Genomic DNA, 26,511 nt, shown 5'->3' on the forward strand with positions numbered 1-26,511 from the left:
CAAAAAATAATTTTGATATCATATACTTGGATTTAAGGAAAGCTTTTGAAACTTTTGCACATGGAAAACTACTGTACAAATTAATTGGAGCAGTATGGCAATTATTGCAAGTTGATACAATGGATAAAAGGGTAGTTGAGTTGGAGAAGACAGAGTGGTAATCAATGGACACTGCCATTCCTGGACTAATGTTATTAGTGGAGTCTTCCAGTGTTCAGCCCATTGTCTTGTATATTTGTCAGTGATACTGATGAAGGTATATATCAGGCTTAATGTTTGCAGATAATACAAAGGTTGGCAGGGTTTTTAATGACAGTATACTACCACAAGGGGATCTAAAAAAGTTGGGCAGATGGGCTGAGAAGTGTCAACTGAAGTTTTAACATTGACAAATGCAAAGTACTGCATATGGGTAAAAGTTACCCCAGAGAAATGTATGAACTGTGTAGTACTACACTCAGGATCGTAGAGAATGAAAAAGATTCGGGGGGGGGGTTAATTGTGCAGATTATTAAGAAAACTTCATATCTTCACAAAGATATGAAGTTTTCTGAGCAGTGCAGACAAATTGCCAGAGCAGGTCATTGTGTCTTATCGAGAATATACAGGAATTTTGCTATTAGTGAGAAGGTGGTGATCATATCTTTGTTTGAGTTAATGGTCAGGCCACCATGTCTTGAGTACTGCATACAAATCTGGAGGCCTCATTTTAGGAAGGATGTTGAGTGGCTAGAATGAGTACATAGAAGTATAACAAGATGGTGAGGTGAACGAAGGGTGTGCGCCTTCCAAGTAACTTAAATCCGAGGTGATCTGATTGAGGTGTCTAAGGCCTTGAATGAGTTGAGTAGGCTCATTGCTGATGGGATTCTTCCTCAGATTACAAACCTGAGGGGCATAAATTCAAATTGAGGAAGGAAAGTTGTGGAATAGATGTGCGGAAATTTGTATTTAGCTAGTAGGTAGTTCGTTGCTGGAACAAACTTCCATCTGTTGTGGGAGTTGATAGCTTAAATAAATTCAAGGAAGAATTCAACACACTTTTAGAGTGAATGGTTGTGTGTAATTTTTTTTTTTTTTTTTTTTTTTGCTGATGCTATATAAGCTTGCTTTCTTGCATCATATGTAGCTAATGCTAATTTCTCGTTTAATTTTTCTAGATCCTGTTGCAGTTGTTTGCTTTGATTGCTACCATTAATAATGCTGTTAATCTTTGTAATATCTGCAAACATCTGGTAGACATTAAACCAGATCAATGTCATTAATAAATATAGAAAACAACCCTGAGTACCTTGCTAATTACATTATTCCATAAAGAGCAGTGTCCATTTTTCGTTGGCATCCATTAAGGTAATGACTGACTTTGTGCAATAGAAAAATGGCTGCCCTGACAATGAATGTTATTAATAAAATATTAATTACAGTAACTATTCAGTCATAGTGTGTCATTGCAGCTGAAGTCCATTCCATATACAATTACTTTGACAACTATCAGAATTATTAGTTAGATTAATTCAAATTAATGTATTATTAGTTTAGATTAATTAAAATATCAAATATTAGTAAAAAATTAAGAGATATTTGGTTTAATTTTATAAATTTTTATTTGGCAATTGAAATGGGGATAAACAATTTAAGCCAAAAGAAGATGGTTATAGGAACGAACTTCAGTGCAAGTGGTATGAAACTTAAAGAATATGCTTGTAATCATATGTAATTATTGTATGCATACCTAATAATAATTTGATCAGAAAAATTTATTTTCGAAAGGATGAATTCGCAATAAATTACAATATATACATGAAAGATTAAATAATCTTTTTGAATAAATAATAAATTTTTTCAAATATGAGACTTAGCATCACACAGAATTGTACCCAAAATACAGACACTGTGTAAAACAGTAAAATAAAATATAAAAAATATCTTACAAATATCAAAGAACTGTATAATAATGTAGAATCAGTCCATTTACAGGTTCACATAAAATGTATTTCGCAAGCTTTTATTCTGCTGCACTTATTAATTTTTATGCTTTTAATTGATTTCAAAACAATTGAACAGTTGCTCAGTTGAAATGAATGCCAAACTACATAGTTTGACATTCATTTTAATTTCATTCATTGATTATTGATCTTAAATAATTTTATGTTGCATTTAATTATGAAAATGTTCTTTCCCTGGCGGCAACCCTAACTGGTAATGTCAAATATATGTGAAGAGCAATACATGTGTTGGGAAACATGCATGTCGAATTGTTTTCTACAATATATTTTAAAACATCTTAAGCAGTATATTCATTTTTAAATTAAATCATAGAATTTTAATTTAATTTATTAATTCTGAACTGTCAATATCAGATTCTTCAAGATGATCATCAGTTATTTAATATATAAATCTTTACAGTTTTGTATTAATTCGACCTCCATTCATTACGTGGTTGATCAAATAAAACATTTTTAAAATATCAGGATTTTCGTTTAGCAACTGAAACCTTTTAAGTGAATATAATTTCATATCTAAAATTACAAAATATAAATTCCATTTAAAATTAGTTTGACAATCAGTTCTGCATGTTCATATTGAAAATGTTTTTGTTTTCTGATTCTACATTCTGTATTAAAAAGCTAGTCACCATGCACAACTTCAGATAATTCTCTTATTCAGTGAAAACACAATGTAAATATTTATAAATTACAGATAAAAAATGTGTAATATTAATGATTTATTCAATTTTCCAATATTTATACAGCTTTATATGAATGTTACATTCTAACACCATTAGTTTGTTGATTAAAAAACTGAATTTAAAAAAAAGGAACTGTATTATTTTAAATTTTTCCATTTAACGATTCATTTATATTTTCTACATCTCCACTCCACATACAAATTTCTTTGCTGCTACTTTCTGGTTACCTTGCTGTATCTTAAAGATTTTTTTCCAAATGTGAATTTATTTATTTTGATATTTCTGTAATAAGTTGAAATGTGTTTTATAGCATTTTTGTTTATAGACTAATATACACAGAGTTGGTTTTTCATTAGCAGCACCTACTTAATACTTCTTTGGCTGCATTTTTCCTGTAGTATTGGCACATATAACACTATACACGTCTTGGAATGACTCCACAAGGTGTTGCAGGGCATCCTCTGTTAGTGCTACCACCCATGCATTGCACGTGCCCAATAATGCCCACACATTGTAAAGATGGTTGTAGTATTGAATGCCCTTTCAAATAGGTCCCAAACATGTGAAGGAGGATGTAGTTTGTCATATTCCTGAAACCAGTTAGTAACCTGCCAGGCCTTTCAGCTTGTCATGTTGTCTTGTTGATAGATGCCTAAATTGCCTGGATATATTGTCATCATGAAGGGGTATACTTGGTCGATGATGATAATAATGTAGGCATTCCCATCAAGCTGCTGATTAATGGTGATCAGATGATCCAAGGCCTGCCATGAAACAGTCCCCAAACCATAATACTACTATTTGCAGCCTGCCAAACACCAACATTGCCTTCAGCTACTAAGGCCTCGTGTTTCTTTCTCCAAATAAAGATACACCCATCAGGATGATGGTTGGAAATGAGATCCATCAGATTTCCACATGTCACTAGTCTAGTCTAGTGCAAGGCACAGTTTCTTGTGTCTCCCAGTGATCATGTGGTACCCATGATGGTTGTTGGCTGCCATAGCCTATACAAGCTAATATCCAGCACATAGTTCATGTGGATATTGGTCTTGATATTCCTGCATTATACTGGTTGGTTAGATGGGCCACTGTGTTGCTGCTGTGTTACGAGACAAGATATATGACACCCCAGTTGTCAACCATACGTGGCTGTTCCATGTGTGACTTTTTGGCTGGTTGTTTACACTGTCAAGTCAGTCTTGGTAGACTTGTGACACCAGAGAATGGAAACAGATACCAACACCTGCAGGTGTTTCTCCACAATCATTCCACTTCCAGATCTCAACACTGACCCATTCTTCCTCAATGGTTCTGAAAAACTGATTGCCACGGAGCACATGTGGCAAACTGTAAGCTTATATTAGCTGTTCCCAACTTTGAGCAGTCACTAACATTACAGACCAGTCCGTTCATATACCAGGGGAGTGTTGCTAATGCAAAGCCAACTGTGTATATATATACAACTAAACCTTTATAAATTATCATTTATGAGTGAGAATTATATTAATTTTCCCTTCCTTTTCACAGCATTAATTACTGAAGAATCATGGGAGTCCGCAGTTACAATGACGAACTTGGCTATTTGGAAAAAATTTCTTCGTGTGCTTGGAGAATCAAGAAAGGATTTGTTCCAAATATGAAGGTAAGTGTAAAAAAGTAGTTATTTGAATAATGACTTCTATTTTTTCAAAATTTTATTCTGATATGCTTGAAAAAAGAAAATAATAGCAAAGTTAATTCCATATCTTATATACATACCTTCTGAATATCATAATTTAGGGATGTTCACTAATATAACTTAAAAAAGAAAAGATGCCAAGCATTTAAAATCCCTGTACATACCGGGATGTATATATTTTAAATAATGAAATATACCTTGTGGCATAGTTAATATACACTGTGCTGCCACTTTATTAGGTACACCGTTGCTGTGCACACAAATGGTTTGCCCCACAATATTGCAAGTCACATGACCACACTTGTGGATATAAATGCAGCAGAACAACCTTTCTAGTATCAGTTATGTGTACAAACCGTAGCAGGAATGGGGAAAAGGAGTGATCTAACGGACTTCGAATGTGGCATGGTAGTAGGCGCAAGACGTGCTGGACAAAAGCATCTCTGAAATGGCAGTTCTCCTGAACTTTTCATGCACCACAGTTTCAAGGATGTATCAAGAATGATGCAACGAACAGAAAATGTCCTCTCAACTGCTGCACTCCTGTGGAAGAAAATCGCTTGTTGATGAGAGCGGTCAGAGGGAGGATGGCTAGAATTGTGCAAGCCAACAGACAGGCCACAATGTTGCACATCACGTCAGAATACAACCTTGGTGCGCAGAACAAAATATCGCAATGGACCACTAGTTGAAATTAGCATTAGCATTAGTAGAGGCATTTGATGCAAGAAAGCAAGCTTATGCAGCATCAGCCAAAAAAAAAAAAAAAAAAAAACACTTCCACTTCACCCCTCTGTTCGTTCAAAATACCTGTCCAGCTGAGCCTTAAACTTATTTAGGCTATCAACCTCCACTACAAGGGATGGAAGGCTGTTCCACCAACCAACCACCCGCTGGCTAAAGGCAAATTTCCGCACGTCTATCCTACATCTGTCTTTCCTCAATTTGAATTTATGCCCTCTCAGGTGATTATTCTGAGCAAGAGGAAGAATCCCATCAGCATTGAGCATGCTCAAACCATTCAAGGCTTTATACACCTCTATCAGATCACGTCGCTGGTGCCTAGTCTCCAGACACTGTAATTTGCAAAACTTAAGCCTTTCTTCGTAAGAGCACCCCTTTGTTCCATTCACTAATCTTGTTGCCCTTCTCTGTACTCGTTCCAGCAGCTCTACATCCTTCTTGAAATGAGGCCTCCAGACCTGTATACAGTACTCTAGGTGTGGCCTGACCATTGCCTTATACAAGGGAATAATCACCTCCTTATCCCTGCTGGAAAAATTCCTGTATATCATTGACAATACTCCATGAGCTACTCTTGCAGCCCGTCTGCACTGCTCAGAGAACTTCATATCTGCCTGCACAACCACCCCCAAGTCCCTTTCATTCTCTACCACTGTCAGTGTAGTACCACAGTGGTAGAGAATGAAAGGGACTTGGGGGTGGTTGTGCAGGCAGATATGAAGTTCTCTGAGCTTCGAAATTTGTCACGAATTGGCTACAACAGCCGACAGCCACATCGCGTACTTTGTTATCAATGAAGAACAAGAGAGCACGCCTCCTGTGGGCACAGCAACACTACACTGGACTATCGAGGATTGGAAAACAGTTGCTTGTTCTGACGAGTCAAAGTTCCTGGTGCATCATGTTGATGGAAGGCTCAGAATTTGGAAAAAACAACACTAATCCATGGACCCGTCATATCTGACGATTACTGTGCAAAGTGGTGGGGGCAGTGTTATGGTGTGGGGAATGTTTTCTTGGCACACGTTGGGTCCAATTATACACATAGATTCACGTCTGAATGCCACGTCATACCTAAACATCGTTGTGACCAAGCGCATCCATTCATGTTGACAGTTTATCCTCAGTCAGATGGTTACTTCCGGCAGGATAATGCGCTGGTGCACAAAGCCCAAATCACTATGGAATGGTTCCAGGAACATGATATTGACTTTTCTTTGCTGCAGTGGCCTGCTCAGTCCCTGGATTTCAATCCTATTGAACATCTTTGGGATGAGCTGGAAAGGGCTGTTCGCTGCAGGCCTACACCTCCGTCGAATCTCAAGGAAGTGTGTGACACACTCATGTCTGCATGGTACTCCATTCCTGCACAACATTTTCTGTATCTTGTTCAATCCATGCCTAGACGAATTCAGGCTGTTTTGAAGGCTAAAGGAGGCTCAACACGCTACTAGGTAGGTGTACCTAATAAAGTGGCAGCACAGTGTGTTTGTAAAATGGAACTTCTATTTAACGAATTTCTCTATATTACGAATTTTTTCGCAAAATATTGCACCTTGAAACGAAATTACATGTAAAATTAACCCCATATAGCGAAGTGTTAGTCTCTCTATACTAATTTTTAAAAAAATTAGTAAAAGCATTTTTGAAGATTTAAGCATTTACTGCTAAACAGCCACTTAAATATACGGCCTCCTTCTCTCCGCAATTGCTCATTAACATCTGGAATTAATCATCCTTTTAGTGAATACTTGTGGCCATTGACGCCCTTAGGAGGGTCTTTGTTTCATTTTTGTTACAGTTATTAAACCAAATGGGTTTTCTTAAAAGTGGCCATGAACTTTACAATAAATAGGGTAGATTTGTAAATTTATGTTGGCTCAGGGGAAAACGAAATTCACTGTGGTAAACTTTAGCATGCTGCGGCGGCAATACATAGAATGCTACCATAGTCGGTTTTTAGTAATGTCTACTGAGTGACATTCGCTTCTCACCTCAATTGTGACCTTCCTGTCAATCATTATATGATATGGCCTCTCTCACGTAACTGGACTCCCAGTAGATGGTTTCATGAATTTTTTTTTTTTTTTTTTTTTTATTTCGTTCATCATCAATCACATAAGCTGTATGCTCTTGTATTTTTTTTTTTCTGAAAAGTAACATACAGCATACATTAATCATAAATTTTCTTTTGTGTATATATGAATGAAAGCAGAAAAAAGAAATTCACAAAGTCGTATATTCCTTTAAAGTGATTGATAGGAAAGGTCACGTGATACTGTTGAATTGGCAAGCAGATGTCATTGAGTAGGCAATACTAACAATTCACTATATGGCCAGCGCAGCAAGGTTTGCGGTGTATGTTTCGGCGAGAGCTGCAGTAGAGTAATTTTTACAATTGCAGAAACAAAGTCGAAGAGAAAGTGTTTAAGTATTAATGATAAAGCAAAGATTGTTATGATATTGACCAGGGTTTTAAGAAAAAAGATGTTGCGGAGAAATATGGCATACCTGCAAGCAGTTTATCTACGATTTTAAAAAATCGAGAATCAATTTTAAATGCAATTGAAGGAGGAGCAGATAAGAAGCAAATTAAGTTGTGTATATATGAAGATGTTGATAAAGCTGTTCTAAAATGGGTGCAAATGATACGTGAAAGGAATATACCAATATCAGGCCTAATAATTAAGCAACAAGCTCTGAAATTTGCACAGTCCCTTGGACATGCAGAATTTAATGCGAGCGCTGGATGGCTAGATAAATTTAAGAAGCGCCACAGAATCGTGGAAAATGTTATTTGTGGAGAAAGTGTTAATGTAAGCGAAGAAGATTGCAACAGTTGGAGGAACAATACCTTAAAGAAGATTTTGGAAGAATATGAGCATAAGGATGTTTTTAATGCTGACGAAATGGGTTTATTCTTTAAATGTTTACTGAATAGAACACTTGCTTTTAAGAATGATAAATGTTTTGGCGGAAAACAAAGCAAAGAAAGAATCACTGTGCTAGTTGGAGCAAATATGGCAGGAAGTGAAAAATTAAGACTTTGTCATCGGAATATCAAAAAACCCAAGATGTTTTAGAGGCACAAAATTTTTGAAAGTTGACTACACCTTTAATAAAAAAACATGGATGACAAGTGATATTTTTGAAGAATGGATATTAAAACTAGAAAAGCGTATAACAAAAGAAAAAGGAAAATCGTGTTGGTAACTGACAACTGTCTGGCACATCCTGCTAGTATTTCTGCCAAACTTAAAAGTGCGAAGTTGTTATTTTTACCACCAAACGTAACGTCAAAACTCCATCCACTGGACCAAGGCATTATTAAAAATTTTAAATTTCATTATCGAAAGAGAATAATAATGAAGATTGTCAATGCGTTATCAGAAAATATAAACTTGGATGTTACAATTAATCTTAGAGATTGCATCTCTGAGCTGGCAAAAGTTTGGACAAACGATGTCACTGAATACACTATTCAAAATTGTTTTTCGAAAGCGGGATTTGCATTGAATACAGAAGTCGAACAACAACTGGATGAACAAGGTGAACTGCCCCTTTCACAACTGAAAAACCTTTGGACTTTATTAGAATCGTCCGGAAACATTGAAAATGAAATAACACTGGATAGTTATGTTTATGTAGATCACAGCAAAACATCCAAATGAAGATGAAATACGGCTGAACAGTGTTAGATGCGACCATGATCACGACGAAATTAACGATGACGCATCAGAACAATCCGTAGAAAAGCTAACTCGCGAAGAAATGATTAATGCTTTTAAAACGGTTCACAGTTTTGTGAAAATGTTCCTGATCATTTTTTGAATGCTCTGAACAAATGTGAGGTTTTCTTTGAGAATCAGACAATTTTTTAATTGTACTGTGCAAACGAAAATTAGATTTTTTTTTAATTTGTGATACTTAACCGACGAAAGTTGTGTAAACGTAATTTAAATAAGTACACCTAATTCTGTTTTTACACGATAGATACGTTCCTGAAAAATACGTGTAAAAAAAGACATTGTATTTATGGAAGAAAAGAAGATTGGTTCCGGATCTAAAAAAATCAGTAAAAATAATTAAAAAAAAAAACACATAAAAATATTCATTTTAAGCTTATTATTTTATTTAAACAAAATACACATGTAATAATATGTAATTAAAATGTATTAAAATAAATTTGTATGCATATGAAATGAAAAAAAATTCTTCATGAACAAAAAAAATCTGTTTTACACATAAAAAGATTTTATTCATTTTCACTTTCTGATAATAAACGGCGCATATGTTTGCGTACGACTGGAATATCACTGCTATCACTAGAAATGTTGTGGACATCGTCTTCTTCCTCTATTAATGAAATTCTTTCTGTGATCTCTTGAGCAAAATTAGCACGAGTCTCCTCTGGTGCTGATGTTTCACCGGTTTTACGAACGAATTCAGTAATTAATCGTTGTGTTCGTGTTTTGGTTAGGCCGTTATATAATTCTCTGTAAGAGGCTGTCAACAACTTCAGTTCACGTTGAAACTTCCCAGCGCGTTCCACATTAGGGTCATTTTTGACAAAATGATTATCTAATTTTCTGGCCAGTTTCAGACCTTCTTTTATTAAATCTGCATTTAGAACAGGATCATTTTCTTCATTATCACTACGTTCTGTGGGATAAGGAGTCCCAAGGACAACCTCTAATATTTCATCTTCGCTTAGGGCTTTGTCGGATAACAATTCATCAATATCTTCAAACGATAGATCATCGAATCCTTCTCCACCAATTTTGTATGCCATTGTAATGATGTTGGGAAATTCGGTCGTATTAGGGATGATGGGATCTTTGCTTTTTACACATTGTGGCCAAACCGCTTTCCAACACGCATTTAAAGTTGCTGGTTTTAATTCAGTTAACGCTAATCCAACTTGATTGATACAATCCATAATTGAGAATTTCTTCCACACATCAATGATTGTTAGTGTTTCATCATTCAGTTTGTCCAAAACGTGTTGGAATGTTCGTTTTACGTAGTATGTTTTAATTGTCGCAATTATACCTTGGTCTAGCGGTTGTATCAAAGATGTAGTATTAGGTGGCAGAAATAAAATTTGTGCGTTTGGGTTTTCCAAGACAGGATGGCCGGGTGCATTGTCAAGAATCAGAAGAACTTTAAATTCGAGACCTTTCAAATTCATATAACGTCTGACTTCTGGGACGAAACATTTGTTGAACCATTCTGTAAAAATAGTAGTGGTCACCCAGGCCTTCTTGTTTGCCATCCAGTGAACAGGCAGTTTATTGATATCTACACCTTTCATTGAACGTGGGTTTAGGTCTCGATTTACCAGCAGTGGTTTCAACATACGATCTCCTGAAGCGTTGGAGGAAAATAATAACGTCACGCGATCCTTAGCTACCTTAAAACCACCAGCAGTTTTCTGCGATTTGGCTACATACATTCTGTTGCATTCGTTTCCAGAAGAAACCAGTTTCATCTGCATTCCACACTTGATCAGGAGTGTATCCTCCATCTTCAATAATTTTTGCAAGTTCCTGCTGGAATACTTTAGCAGCCGATTCATCTGCAGTTTCACCTTTAATTTTTATATTATGAAGAGCATTCCTTTTAAGAAACCCTGTCATCTAACCTGTACTCGCAGAAAATTCATACTTTCTGTTTAACTGGGATGAAGTGCTTGGCTCCTTTTCTTTAATCTGTCTGTAAATTCTTAGTGCTGTTTGCTTTATGGCATTTCCATCTACTGGTACTCTTTTTTGTGACTGATCTTCTATCCATATTACCAGAGCCTTTTCCATTTTTTCCTTGACAATATCTCTTGTATATGATGATGAATTAACACTTACTTTTGTTCCAGAACATACGAACTTCCTAATTGCAGCTTCATTTTTCTTAATAGTTCATACGGTAGCTTCATGTACACCAAAATGCTTTCCTAGAGGCGTAGCCACTTGTCCAGTTGCAAGACTATCTAAAATTTGAATTTTAAGTTCTGGTAATAGGCGAATTATTCGACATTATATAAGGGCTACCGAAAAATATCTCAGTTATAATTAATAAAAAAAGGTATGAAAAATTTGTAAACTTACAATTTATTGACTATTGGCAAAATTAATAAATTTATATGTGCACAAATTTCACTAAAGATTCTTTCACTTTGAAATAGAGCTTACTACTACATGTCTTCCGAAGGTACAATGCACGAATACCGTAAATGTGCACCAAATTCAATAAAAACGTTGATGATTCATAGATACCTAGACGTACACATTGGTAAGCAAAAGCACGCGTTTCAAAACGCACACACTAGCTGTTATCCAATCTATTGGTGCGTGTAATATAGAAATGATACTAATATGCCACAAATAAAAAAAAAATTCTTACAATTTAGGCAAAAAAAAATTCATAGAAATCGTGTTAAATCAAAATGACTCGTGTAAAAAGAGAATGAAATATTTATTTTGAATTCGTGTTAAATCAAATTCGTGTAAAAAAAGTTCGTGCAAAAACAGAATTAGGTGTATATGTTTGGAATAAAATACATTAAAAATAAATGTAGATTCGTTTTCATTTTCTAATTAGATAACAATTTCTAATAAAAAATATATCCTCTATATCACGAAATTTCTCTATATTCGTTATAGGGAAGTTCAACTGTATATATATTATTTATTTTTTTTTTTTTTTTGCCTTTTTAACATTTATGTAAATGGTGTTTTGTGAATTTTTTTTTTTTTTTTATGAGGACCCCAAACATGAAAGGTATCAAAACCTATAGTACTTAGTACCGTGCATGGGTTGAAGGAGAAGTATGGGTAGAGGGGGATGCCGGAAACTTTGCTCTAGAGACTAAACATGGGTTTCACCACTTCAAGCCTCCAATAAGTAAAGTGGTGGTATTTCACCGGTTGATGAAAGTCATCTACCACCTGTAATTGTAAGACCAGATTGGCCATTGCAAACCAAATTAGTCAGTAATTTTTATTAACCATTTTTCACACAAGTTCCTTGACACTTGGGCAAGTGATGATCAGTTCAACATGGCAGTTAGTTCACTATTCAGATTGTTGAAAAATGACCAAACAGATAAATGCACGTGAGCTGACAGTGGTGAGTTTTCTGAACACATACATGGGGCCCATGGTGCTAAGTTGCTAACGGCAGTCTGTGTTGTGAGTTTCTTTTTGAAAGTTCTATAAAAATGAACATTTTGCTTGTAAAAACTTGTATGTTTTTTATATATTATTCGTTAATTTGAAAATTGTAGATCTCTTAAAGTACCATTTATAACTGACACAATATAATAGCGTAGCTTAATTTAATTTATTATGATACTCACCTTTTTATAATCTGCATTGATGTTGGAATAAATTGGATGATCATTTTAAATTTAAGTTAGCATGAATAAGTTAGGATTTAAAAACATATTATTCGTTATTATTTTAACTTTGTTACTCAATGTTGGAAAGGAAATATTGTTAAAAATCAAATCAGAATTAGGAAAAATTGACAAATCTCAAAAAAAGGGGGAAAATACCTAAGCTCACGTTTATTTTGTTGATTCAATTTCTAGATCATAAATTCAGAGAATTTAATCAGTTTTAATTTTCATAAAATCAAATTGGATGGTTTAAACTTTGCAAGATTTTCTTGCAATTTCTAAAGCTGTTTTAAGTTGTTTACAATTATTTGGAAACGTATAGAATATGGTAGCACTTATGTGAATATTGATAATAATAATAGTCAACCTTAGGATTTATTTAATAGTTATAGGGCAATATTGAGAAAAATCTTCAAGTTAGGATTAAATTTGAAAGTGTCTAGAATTTGTCCAGATGTGATAAGAAGAAACACATGAAAAGTGTCTTGCCAAATTGGCCCTAGAGAGATTGTATAAGGCTTAATGGGTTGAATGTTTCTCACCATACCTGCGACTTCTCTCTTAACGGCTAGGGGGAAAGACACTACTCCATCTCTCTCTCTCTCTCTCTCTCTCTCTCTCTCTCTCTCTCTCTCTCTCTCTCTCTCTCTCTCTCTCTCTCTCTCCCCCCCCCCCCCTTGCAGCTCTTTTCAGCACTGATCTGACCATTCTGACTTCTTGGCAGGCTGCACAGATGGTTCTAAGTCAGAAGCGTCTGTAGGATCTGCAGCAGAGTTCCCAGACACTATGATATGTAAGATGTCACCCAAATGCAGCAGATACACTCCAGGGCTTCATGCAGTTGAGCTAGCCTTGGATCATATAAAATGTATTATATAGTATGAATCAGAGCTGTAATAACTCAATATGTTCTACGTTGATAATAATATTAGTAAATAAATAAGAGGAGTTAACCTCAATATAGTACGTGGAACACTTCCGTATGATACCCTCCAGAAATTAAAACGGAAAAAACGAAAAAATCGACAACTTACCGGAACATTAAAGTAAAATATAAATAATTAAATAATCAATTTAACACAATTCAAAATCAATTTAAAACAATTAAAATTCAAATTAACGCAATTAAAAGAATCTAACGAAAATATTCAAGACGATTTTCCTTCCTGAAGCTGACAATGCTTTTCGACCGACTGTCGTGATCACAGGAACGAAAATTACCGAATCAGGCTAAACCTGCAACTTAAATAGTGATTATATGTCTTCGCGCATGCGTGTAAAGGTCCACGCATCGGAGATCAAATATGGCCGCCGAACATTAACAGAATTCTCATGTAATTTAATTTCAACGGTTTCTGCAATTAATAGTCGCGTATAATTACGTTGAACATTAAGTATTTTGGCCTCGTTAAATAAAAAAGTATGTTTTTCGTTAATGGCATGAAAGGCTAATTCTGACGCTGCTGAACGAGAAGCACGAACAGAGGCTTCGTGTTGATTAACACGGATATTAAGAGAAAACCGGGTCGAACCCTGGTAAGACGAGTCGCAATCACCGCAAGAAATGTTGTATACTAGATCATTGATTTGTGTTGCGAACGCGGAAAGAACCGAGCGATTGTTCAGTATAGTGTGTAACTTCCGTATGGGCCTAGCTATAATTTTAAATTCGGTATCTTTAAAGAATCTGTTAAGCCGTTTGTGCCACTGTTCAACATATGGGACAGAAATAAAGTATTTTTTGATATTACTATTGTTGATTGGTGCAGTATTTTGTATCCTATCCTTAGCTTGTACCCTAATTCGATTTATTGTGTTAATGGGATAACCCCTGTTTAAGAATCTGCTAGTTAATATTTGTATTTCTGAGTCCAAAGCAGAATCCGTCGTTGAATATTTATAGGCATTTAGAAATTGATTAAAGATAATCGATCTTTTGTAGGTGAACGGGTGGTAGCTATTATAATGTAGAAGCATACCGGTGTTTGTGGGTTTTCGATAGATGCTAAATTGTATTTTGTTCGAGTCCCGGGTAAGCGTGAAATTTAGAAAGTTTAATGACTTTGTATCCGTATCTTCCCTTTCCAATGTAAATTTGAGTCTAGAATGAATATTATTAAACGAATGTAAAATGTCTTGGATAGTAGTACTATCGGTAATAACTAGAACATCGTCCAAATACCTCCCATAGTATGTGATACGGGGACGAAAAGGTGTCGAATGTATCTGTTCAATCGTTGAGAGATAGATCTCTGACATTAAGCCACTCAGGCTCAAACCCATTGGTAATCCAAAAATTTGTTTGTACACCTTGTCTCGAAAGGTGATGTAGTTAGCTTCAACTAACAGTTTAATTAAGTGAAAAATTTCCTTAATAGGCAGCTTCGTATAATTAATCGGTGTCGAGTTTTTATTTAACATATCCCAAATAATATCTAATGTGTATTCAACGTTTACATTCGTATATAATGAGGTAACATCTAATGAGAATAAATTGTCATTGTCGCCGAGTCAACAGTCTTTCAGATTATTAAATAATGTATCGTAATTCTTAATCCCAAATTGTATAACCTGTCTAAAAGGTTTTTATAATGTTATGTACATGTGTGGCTAAGGTTGAAAATGCCGAGTTCCTGTAGGAAACAATAGGTCGAATCGGAAATCCAAGCTTGTGTAATTTTACCTGACCGAAAAGTGCAGGAATATTGTATGTTCTGGACTTCAATTCCTTCAACTGAACCATAGTAATGTAGTCGTTTTTACGATATGTGGTTAACGTTTTATTGTATTGATTTACCAAATTGGTAACCAGTGCCTGGTCCACTTCACGATAAGTGGAGGTATCAGACACAACTGAATCTAACTTATTAATATAATCATGTTTATCTAGTATTACCACTGTATCTCCTTTATCTGCCCTCTGTATAATAATGTCCTTATTTTCTCGAAGTTCTCGTAAAGCTGAACTTTCATGTGTATTCAATTTAGGAAGTCGCGTTTCTTTTATGTTATTCACTACTTGGTTAACTTGTTGAATAAATACATCTTTTTGTGGAACGCTACGAAGTCCAAATTCAATATCAATTACGCATTGTTTTTTTTTGGCAGCTTTCGAGGTGGTAAATTATAATTTAATCCTTTGGATAAAAGTGAAATCTGGTCCTGCGATAGTGTACACGAGGAAAGATTTGTAACCTGTTGATATGTCGGTTCGTTGGATACTGGGTGAGGGGGTGTTCGTGAACTAGCCGACATATTCTGAGGTAGTGTTATGTGTCTGTGGGGGGGATGTCACCCAACTCGTGTGAACTTGGTCGCAGGCTCGCGACAATAGAATTCGCATAAACGTGTCTTGAACTATTCGATAATGTTTGCAACTTATTAACGTGTCTGTTTTTTATTTCTGAGGCTTGTGCTTCCCGTCGCAAATCTATGGAGGTCTTCAATACAGACCAATCATTCGGGTGTAGATAATTTTTTACTTTATCACGAAGCTTCCTAACCTGGGAAAGGTATTTTTGTTTATTCGAATATCTAGATTTTAAGGCAAGCTTAACAATATTACGTGATGTTGCCAGTGTTAGTTGTTTTATGCCTGAAATTTTTTGATTTAAATTCACCCTGGCAAACTTCGGAACGATGTTGTTTTGAAGGCAATATTTTAGGAAAGAAATATGGTAATTTTGGGCCGAGTACTTTAGTGTAGATTTAATGTAATTTTGTACCAAGCCATTCAAAAAATCTCCCATAATTGTGTGTATCGATTGTATACTACTGGAGAGACAGGAAGTGAATGAAATAGTCAATAAGAGTTTTAAAATAATTAGATAGTATGAATCAGAGCTGTAATAACTCAATATGTTCTACGTTGATAATAATATTAGTAAATAAATAAGAGGACTTCCTAAATTGAATACACATGAAAGTTCAGCTTTACGAGAACTTCGAGAAAATAAGGACATTATTATACAGAGGGCAGATAAAGGAGATACAGTGGTAATACTAGATAAACATGATTATATTAATAAGTTAGATTCAGTTGTGTCTGATACCTCCACTTATCGTGAAGTGGACCAGGCACTGTTTACCAATTTGGTAAATCAATACAATAAAACATTAACCACATATCGTAAAAACGACTACATTACTATGGTTCAGTTGAAGGAATTGAAGTCCAGAACATACAATATTCCTGCACTTTTCGGTCAGGTAAAATTACACAAGCCTGGATTTCCGATTCGACCTATTGTTTCCTACAGGAACTCGGCATTTTCAACCTTAGCCACACATGTATATAACATTATAAAACCTTTTAGACAGGTTATACAATTTGGGATTAAGAATTACGATACATTATTTAATAATCTGAAAGACTGTAGACTCGGCGACAATGACAATTTATTCTCATTAGATGTTACCTCATTATATACGAATGTAAACGTTGAATACACATTAGATATTATTTGGGATATGTTAAATAAAAACTCGACACCGATTAATTATAAGAAGCTGCCTATTAAGGAAATTTTTCACTTAATTAAACTGTTAGTTGAAGCTAACTACATCACCTTTCGAGACAAGGTGTACAAACAAATTTTTGGATTACCAATGGGTTTGAGCCTGAGTGGCTTAATGTCAGAGATCTATCTCTCAACGATTGAACAGATACATTCGACACCTTTTCGTCCCCGTATCACATACTATGGGAGGTATTTGGACGATGTTCTAGTTATTACCGATAGTACTACTATCCAAGACATTTTACATTCGTTTAATAATATTCATTCTAGACTCAAATTTACATTGGAAAGGGAAGATACGGATACAAAGTCATTAAACTTTCTAAATTTCACGCTTACCCGGGACTCGAACAAAATACAATTTAGCATCTATCGAAAACCCACAAACACCGGTATGCTTCTACATTATAATAGCTACCACCCGTTCACCTACAAAAGATCGATTATCTTTAATCAATTTCTAAATGCCTATAAATATTCAACGACGGATTCTGCTTTGGACTCAGAAATACAAATATTAACTAGCAGATTCTTAAACAGGGGTTATCCCATTAACACAATAAATCGAATTAGGGTACAAGCTAAGGATAGGATACAAAATACTACACCAATCAACAATAGAAATATCAAAAAAATACTTTATTTCTGTCCCATATGTTGAACAGTGGCACAAACAGCTTAACAGATTCTTTAAAGATACCGAATTTAAAATTATAGCTAGGCCCATACGGAATTTACACACTATACTGAACAATCGCTCGGTTCTTTCCGCGTTCGCAACACAAATCAATGATCTAGTATACAACATTTCTTGCGGTGATTGCGACTCGTCTTACCAGGGTTCGACCCGGTTTTCTCTTAATATCCGTGTTAATCAACACGAAGCCTCTGTTCGTGCTTCTCGTTCAGCAGCGTCAGAATTAGCCTTTCATGCCATTAACGAAAAACATACTTTTTTATTTAACGAGGCCAAAATACTTAATGTTCAACGTAATTATACGCGACTATTAATTGCAGAAACCGTTGAAATTAAATTACATGAGAATTCTGTTAATGTTCGGCGGCCATATTTGATCTCCGATGCGTGGACCTTTACACGCATGCGCGAAGACATATAATCACTATTTAAGTTGCAGGTTTAGCCTGATTCGGTAATTTTCGTTCCTGTGATCACGACAGTCGGTCGAAAAGCATTGTCAGCTTCAGGAAGGAAAATCGTCTTGAATATTTTCGTTAGATTCTTTTAATTGCGTTAATTTGAATTTTAATTGTTTTAAATTGATTTTGAATTGTGTTAAATTGATTATTTAATTATTTATATTTTACTTTAATGTTCCGGTAAGTTGTCGATTTTTTCGTTTTTTCCGTTTTAATTTCTGGAGGGTATCATACGGAAGTGTTCCACGTACTATATTGAGGTTAACTCCTCTTATTTATTTACAAATGTATTATGTATACCAGTGGTGTATTCAGGTATCATCGTAAGGGGTGGGCGTGACGACTTTTTTTTTTTTTTTTTTTTTAACGCTTCCTGTGTTCTTTTTCTTTAATTTTAGATTTTAGGTTAAGGGAGTCGTATGTCCCTCTGCCCATCCCTGAATACTCCCCTGATGTATACTGATTCTCTCAGTTCATTGCAGGCTTTGTTATCAATGAGGTTTAATCCTCATCTAGTCCTGGCAGAGTCTGCACTTCCTTTTTAGGCGTCTCCATAGCCAGGTGGGCAGGAGCAGCAGTGCGTAGCACACGCTTCTTGATTAGACCAGGGTTCGAGCCCGTGACCACCAAATATGGAGGAAGCGGAAAGGTGAGGAATTGACCACCGCATATCCCCAGAGCAATATGGTCTTAGTTGCTAATGCTCCTTAAACAACAATGTCATACTTCCTTTTTGAATTGGTTTGATACTCGCTTCTGCTGGATCCCCACCCACATTGGAATCTTGGGAAATGATTCGGCAGACACCACTGCAAAATCAGTGACGACCCGTTATAATTCTTCTTGTTAGTCGCCTATGAGACCACAGCAAGTAATACGAAAGAAACTGGTTTTCTAATGGTGGCACTCATGGCATAAGCAGGCTGCTGTTCAATTACAGGCTTAATCCCGTATAAGCCTGTAATCAAACATTGGCAGTCTAGTTTGTGCAGGAACCATAAAGAGGAAGTTGTTCTAGCTCAGCTCTGCATAGGACTCAGTCACCTGACACATGCATTTCCGCTTAGCACTGATGACCCTCCTAAGGACAAGCACTGTGACACCATTTTAACCATCAAACATATCTTTGTTAAATGTTCTGATCTGTTAAATGTGTGCTGTTTATGTTTTAGTGTATTTAACCATCTGACTGAGCCTTACACACTTGATCAGATTTTGTCTAACAAAGATGACGTCTGAAATTTTAAAATTTCTAAAAAATATCAAATTTTATACTCATCTATAAGTGCTCTTTAATTCTCATTATATATATTTCTGTTTTGTTATATATACTTGTTTTTTAACCTTTTGTAGATTTGTATGTGGTAATCTATTTATCGGTTACTGCTGTTTTTAATATATTTAAACGGTCTGTCTTTGTGGCCTTAGTTACACATGTGCCCCAGAAAAACAAAAATCACTCACTCCACCCAATTCATACACATTTAACTCCTCCAAGGGAGTTATAAACAAATGTAATGTACTGAAGATGGCAATTTAGTCCCGTCACAGAATATTATTTTTTCTATACACAAAACTTTTCGACTTCAGTTAAAGCTGTTTACCTACATTGCATTGTGCTTCCATACATTCCAAATCTCATAAGGTGTTATAAGTGCCAAACATTTGGTCATTGTTCATTGATCTTTATAGAGTTGATGCCACATATCCAAACCATGGATCCAAAAACCATTTGCCCACAGAATGTACTGCAACATCTCCACAATGGATAATTGGGGGAGAAAATACAAGATTGAAAATAAAGTCCCATACCCAAGAGGCAAGAAATCAAATTAAGTTAACCATGCTTCCACTGCCATAAATCTCCAGGCTGTAGCAACTTAATTGGATGTGTCAATCCCACCAGACACAACGATTGCAGAATGGGCTCTTGAATCAGCACATATCTGAACCACATCTGGTAGATTTTCAACAACATTCCAATACCATCTGACATCACTCCTGTTTAAGAAGCAAAAAAGGTGCCTCATAAACTGGATGCCATTGAGGTGAGATGGGCATGGGCACTGAAACCACTGCCAGCGAAGATTAAATTAAACAGTATTCAGTCTTCATACAGAAGATTATATGGAGGCTGATTGTCCTATTAATTGAAATGTGGATGCAGAAGTTAGGAAGGAATCTAGGTACCCAATTTTCCCCCAAAAAAACCAAAACATTTTGTGCCACGGTAAAAACCACGGTAAACTACAGGAAACTTACTGTACAAACTGGTTTGCTGCTACCACAGCTTTGTGCTGCATGTTTGGTGAACAGGTGATGAGTGTTATCAGTCTGAAGCAGAAGTCGAGAACTGTACATTGATTGACGCATAGGTGTGACAGACGTACAATATACATTGGTTTATGTATATTGTCTTTATGGTCTGTTGTGTTCATGTATCATGTTGGTACATGAACACAACAGACCATAACATCATAGCATTAAGTGATTGATTGATTGTTATGATGTGTATATATACAAGGGGTGATCATTTAATTTGTAGACTGGTGCAAGATCTTATCTTAATTGTCATCATCATCTGAACATCCTGTGAATTTCTCCTTGACATACTCTCTCTCTTGAACTTTACACACTTTTGCCACCACGTATACACTGATTAAGTGCTTCTTGCAAGCCGTTTTTTGAAAGACTGAAGTGCTTCCATTGTCTGCTAGCATTGTTCTCTGACATGACACGCTTGCCTTTCAGAGTTTTCTTCAGATGTGGGAACTGAAAGAATGTATATACTTGTATGCTTTTATATGTTATTCATTTTATATATTATTCGCCAGTGATCACTGCCATAAGTGAATGGCAGTTATCACTGGCTGCACAATATTAGCCATATGAGGCCTGGTGTTGTCTTGATGGAGAAACCACTTCACACCAGAAGTTTCTTGACATTTCTCACAAATGGCATGGCAAAATTTGACTCTGACAACCTCAGAGTATGCTTCCTTTTCCATTTGTTCCATGAGGCACAAAATGTGTAACAAGAATGCCCTTTATGTCAAAAAAACACAAGAACTATTTGTTTGTCAGCCGAACGAGAAGCTCGATTTCTTAGGTCTTGGTGAATCAGAATGCTTCCACTCACTCGACTGTTGTTTTGTCTCTGGATCGTAGTGGAAATCCAAGTTTCATCACAATCCGCTATTCAATTTAAGAAGTTTTGACCCTGTGTTTCAAAACGATTAGTCATTTCTTTTCACAGGTCTAGCCATTGCTGTTTTTGTTCTGGAGTCAAATTGTGTGGAATCCAGTGGGCACAGATTCGCAACATTTTCAGGTGATCTTTCACAATATTGTGAGCACTACTGTATGAAATTGACATTCTAACAGCTAATTCACGAAGTGTAATTCACCCATCTTCATGCAAGATTTCCTGGACTTTCGCAGTTTTCTCAGGAATTGTTGAGGAGAAAGGCTGATCAGGTCTTGGGTTATCTGCAACTGACTCACGGCCTTCACTGAATCACTTGTGCCATTTAAATATGGCTGTCCTACCAAGACACTCATTACCATATGCTTCACTCATCTCTAACTGTTTCTGATACATTTATGCTCCATCTGATAATAACAAATCACATCACTGTTCAATCTGTATGTCTGACTTGATACTTGCTTTTAAACGATCGTCAGTGACATACAGCTAAAAAAAAAAAAATCTTCACGCAACACCAGCTCGACAAATACTGGCATGACACATCTGCTCAGTAGCGTTCGTGGAGAGTGCCTGTAGCCAGTTATGGAAAGTTTGTGCAGTAAACATAAAATCTTTGCACCAGTCCGCAAATTAAATAATTATCTCTCGTATAAAGAATTTTTCTTTCTTTTTCTATTATTTCCTAACCTAATCTTTAAATCCATGATCCTCTGCCCAATATAAGGAGAAAGATGTTGCTACTCAACTATGCTAAAATTAAAAACATACCTACCCATCTCGTTTGGTGAATACTACTTAATCCACAGTGGGAAAGCTATTATAGGAGTGAACCCAACATGAATTATCCTGCTACTATCAGATTAATAATGTCAACAAAATGCTGGAATGTTCATGTTGATAAAGTCTTTCAAGATCAGGTACATGCCAATTCCATGCACTTCCTTCATACCTTAATATGATAATTACTTCGATGGGATAAACATTCTCTAGAATGCATCAATACCCAATAGCTATGTACTGCTCATTTACAAAATTATCGACACTTCACTAAAATTTATATAGATGGTTCAAAGACTCAAAGAACAATGGCACTCAGTGAAGTGAGTGCCATTGTTCCTTCGGGGCGCCTCCGTAGCCAGGTGGGAAGGAGCAGCAGTGCGTAGTACACGCTTCTTGATTAGACCGGGGTTCGAGCCCGTCACCACCAAATACGGAGGATGCGGAAAGGTCAAGGGAATGACCACCGCATATTCCCGGAGCAATATGGCCTTAGTTGCTAATGCTCCTAAAAACCAAATAAGAAAATAAGCCATTGTTCCTTCCTAATAGTACTATTTCCATATCACTTCCCCATCAAATGTAGCAGTTATATCACTGAATTCTATGCCGTAAAGCTTGCTATAGAAAATATCTTCCACTTTTTCAATTAAAAAGAGTATAATATATACTGATTCACAAAATGCAATATTAACTTTTCCAAAACACTGCCTCACCTATTCATCCTGTATGCAACAAATAAGATCCCTGGTTGAATGGACCTCCACGAGCACCAGCAGATCGTATTCTGTTGAATCCCTGCCCATACAAGAATACTAGAAAATGAATATGTAGGTAATGCTGCTAAAAATACAATGAACACAGCCTCAACACATTACTCAGACACCTTTCTTGATTCCACTACTTTGAATTTGCAAAAATCGACAGACATAATTATCGCAATCCCAACCTCAGAACAAACTGCTACAATTCAAACATGGACTAAAACTGTCATTTTAGCTTTCATCCAAACAAATCAGTAAGACGTTATCCTGGCCAAGGCCAGAGAACTGGGCATACCTGTCTTATTCACCTTTTTCTGCTCACAGGAGGTGATCCTCCAGTGTTTATGCTGCCACACTCCCCTTACAGTAAACCACAAACAGAAACATATACTTACTGAGTGCACTTTGTATAATGCTTGCCTAACCTGATTGGGCGCCTTCATAGCCAGGTGGGAAGGAGCAGCAGTGCGTAGCACATGCTTCTTGATTAGACCGGGGTTCGAGCCCGTCACCACCAAATACGGAGGATGCGGAAAGGTCAGGGAATGACCACCGCATATCCCGGAGCAATATGGCCTTAGTTGCTAATGCTCCTAAAAACCAAATAACATAACATAACAGCCTAACCTGATTAAGATCTTTCCTTAATCTACAAGAATCCTTATGCCATATCATAGTAGATTATGAACATCAATCAGATTTCTTTGCTTTCTTAAAAAAATAAAAAATCTGTTTAAACACTTTTGAATTCATCATACTTATTTTGCACATTTACCACAATTAACCATAATCACATTGATAGGTGTAATATGGCCTAAGCAGTCCATATGCCAAAAACCGTCATAACAATAATGGTCAGTAGAGACCATTTAGCACTTTAAGCTGTCATAATCTCCTTTCCTAAAATTAAAATTCATTCTTTTGCCTTATAAAAATTTCTGCCCTCTCACTCATCGTCCAACATAAAACTCTAATAACATGCTGATGTACAGGGCTACTGTGTGCATGTTGTGCACCTCACAAAGGTACCTAATGAAGGGGCACCATCTGAAGTTTAATGGTGTACAAATTTTAAAATTAGAATAAATAAAAATTAAAAACAAGAATGAGTATTCTTGTTTCTGTTTCTAGTTTACGATAGGCATTACTAAAAATTTACTGGCCCATTACATTATTATGTAAAAATTTTTATTTTATTGTAAAAGCATCAGCTGCAAATTATAAGAATGCAATGGTGGGTAGACATGCACTGGCTCAGCCTGCTGCTTTGGTTTAAACTTGGTTGTGTCTAGTTATTTTGGCATCCTGTAATTCATAACTCATGAGGAGTCAACAGAAAATTGCAGAAAATTTTCATTTTGAACTGAAATGTATATTCAGGTCATTATTAACCATTATACAAAACACAAGTGCATGGAGGTCAGATAACAAAGGGGGCCTATGGTTTACTGACCTTTGGTACAAAGGTCAGTTATTAGTTGGAATTAGAGCATGTGTAACAAGGCACTGCACTATCAGATTTATCCTTTTTATGTAGTAGAAATATGAACACTTACCACATTACAAAAAACAACACTGCCTAGATTAATGTTTTATTGTAGTATAGTAATTTCATTGCTAATTAAGAATGACTCACAAAGCTGCTGACTGCTAAACAGCAACGCAGTCCTTTGCTATTCGGGAAAAACACTCCACTTGTCATAAATCAATTACAACCACCCAAAATAATTTTCCTTATTGTAAAACAGCCTCGTTATTTACCAACTTCAAATTGATTGTGCAATGCAAGTACTTTTATGGCTTTGAAGCGAAATTTTCTTCTTGCCAACAAGTAAATAATTTCTTTATTATTATTATTTATTATTTTTTTTTTTTCATTGTGTGATGCAATGAGTGGAAAGAACAGCATAAAATATGAAGTGATATGAGAAAGTTGGAAGAGAAAAGGTTGCTGTGCAGTTTTAGATAAAGATTGAATTTGCTGAGAGAATAAGATACAAATGATGGGAGAGCACTTTTTTTTTTTAACCATTTTTGTTTGTTGGTTATTTTGAACATAAATTCATATAATTTTCACAGGCTTTATAAATCTGATTTCTTTATTAAATACACTAGGAACACTAGTAATATGTAAATACACTACAAATACTTTATAAGAAAACTATTTGTATGATGAAAATAATGTAAAATAATTGTTAAAATAATAATTACTTAGTTGTTCCTATACATAGTTCCTGATTTATCACTTCTAATATGTGCTTTTGTATATATAATGTAATATGTATATTTTTGCTCTTGCATATATAATTCCTTTTTTTGTGTTTAAGGTGGAAGGTATATTTTATGTAAATGATCACTTGGAAAAGCTAATGTTTGATGAACTGAGAAATTCCTGCAGACCTGGAGGAGTCGGTGGGTTTCTGCCCGGAGTGAAGCAGATTGGTAATGTTGCTGCTCTTCCTGGGATTGTTGGGGTAGGTCAAATAACCTTATTTTATTTTCAGTTTTCTTGCATTAAATTCCAAATTTTATGTGAAATTTGCAAGCCCACAGTTTAGTGGAATGAGCACCAGTGCTAAGATCGAAACTCCCCCCCCCCCCATGTAGCTGTAATTACTTTAAAAATGGTAAGTTTCCAATTATTTCACATATTGCCTTTCAATATAGTGGGGGGATGGCAATAAGGAAGTTTAGAGGAAAAATAATTTGAAAAAAGTTTTTTGCCAATGAAGGGTACTGTTTGAAGTTAAAAGAGCATATCATTTGCAATATAAAGAATGGTATCATTTATCTGAATGGAGATTTCCCTAATATTGCAGAACACTAAGCTGCTTGTGACACATTGACGTTTTATTATACCCATTCTAGGAATCTGAGAAATAAGACTAAATGAGAAATTCAATAAATTGACATCCTAAGCAAATGGAGGCATAGAAATTTACTGGTTAAAGAATTTTATATTATGCTGAAAACTGCATGCTTTATTATAGTTTTCATTATGAGTTTTAAGCAAAGTCAAAAAGGAAAATCGCATTGCTTTTTCATTTTTATTAATGACACTAACTCAGCCAACATTTGATGAAATGCTTGGTCATCTGAGAACCTGTTAGCTCAGTGGTGGGGTTTATTCAGTTTCTAAAAATTTAAGTATTTACAGAGAAGTATTAGTTTCATTTGTGGGGCTTTTTATTGTAACATTGTATTGCAGTATTTAATTCATTTTAAAAACTGCAGTGTTTAAAATCCACTTTAGAAAAGGTGTTGAGACTCCAAGAAACAGTGGAAATTAGAATGAAAATTGACCTTTGCCAAGTGATAAATTTATGTCTAAATGATGCTACCTTTGTGTGATAAGATGCTGTATGAGCAAATATGTGATTTGGCCATAGGATCGCAAGCACAATCTTGCAAACTTGGTTATGGAGTAATTAGAGGAGAGATTAAGAAAGAACTCGCTGCATGAAATTTTGATTTGGAGGTGTTTTATTTTTGCTGTTATTCCCATCTGAGGAACAGGATATTTGAATAAATGCCTCACCCTTTCTTAAAATTTACCTAGTGGTAGAGTGTGACT

At 35.6% G+C, this 26,511-nt stretch overlaps 1 protein-coding gene across 1 annotated transcript in view; it reads left to right on the forward strand.

The window, feature by feature from the left end:
• Positions 1–4,219: 4,219 nt before the first annotated feature.
• RtcB (RtcB RNA ligase) overlaps positions 4,220–26,511 on the forward strand; it is a 119,964-nt gene continuing 97,672 nt past the window's right edge. Inside the window, exons 1-2 of the mRNA XM_090387072.1 lie at positions 4,220–4,334; positions 25,265–25,411. Coding sequence (XP_090243198.1) covers positions 4,239–4,334; positions 25,265–25,411 — 243 coding nt within the window. The 5' untranslated portion in view covers positions 4,220–4,238. The remainder of the gene's footprint in view (positions 4,335–25,264; positions 25,412–26,511) is intronic.

This window comes from Mastigoproctus giganteus, chromosome 13 (genome assembly GCF_048544385.1).
Source record: "Mastigoproctus giganteus isolate SK-2022 chromosome 13, ASM4854438v1, whole genome shotgun sequence".
In the NCBI taxonomy this organism is placed as follows: domain Eukaryota; kingdom Metazoa; phylum Arthropoda; class Arachnida; order Uropygi; family Thelyphonidae; genus Mastigoproctus; species Mastigoproctus giganteus.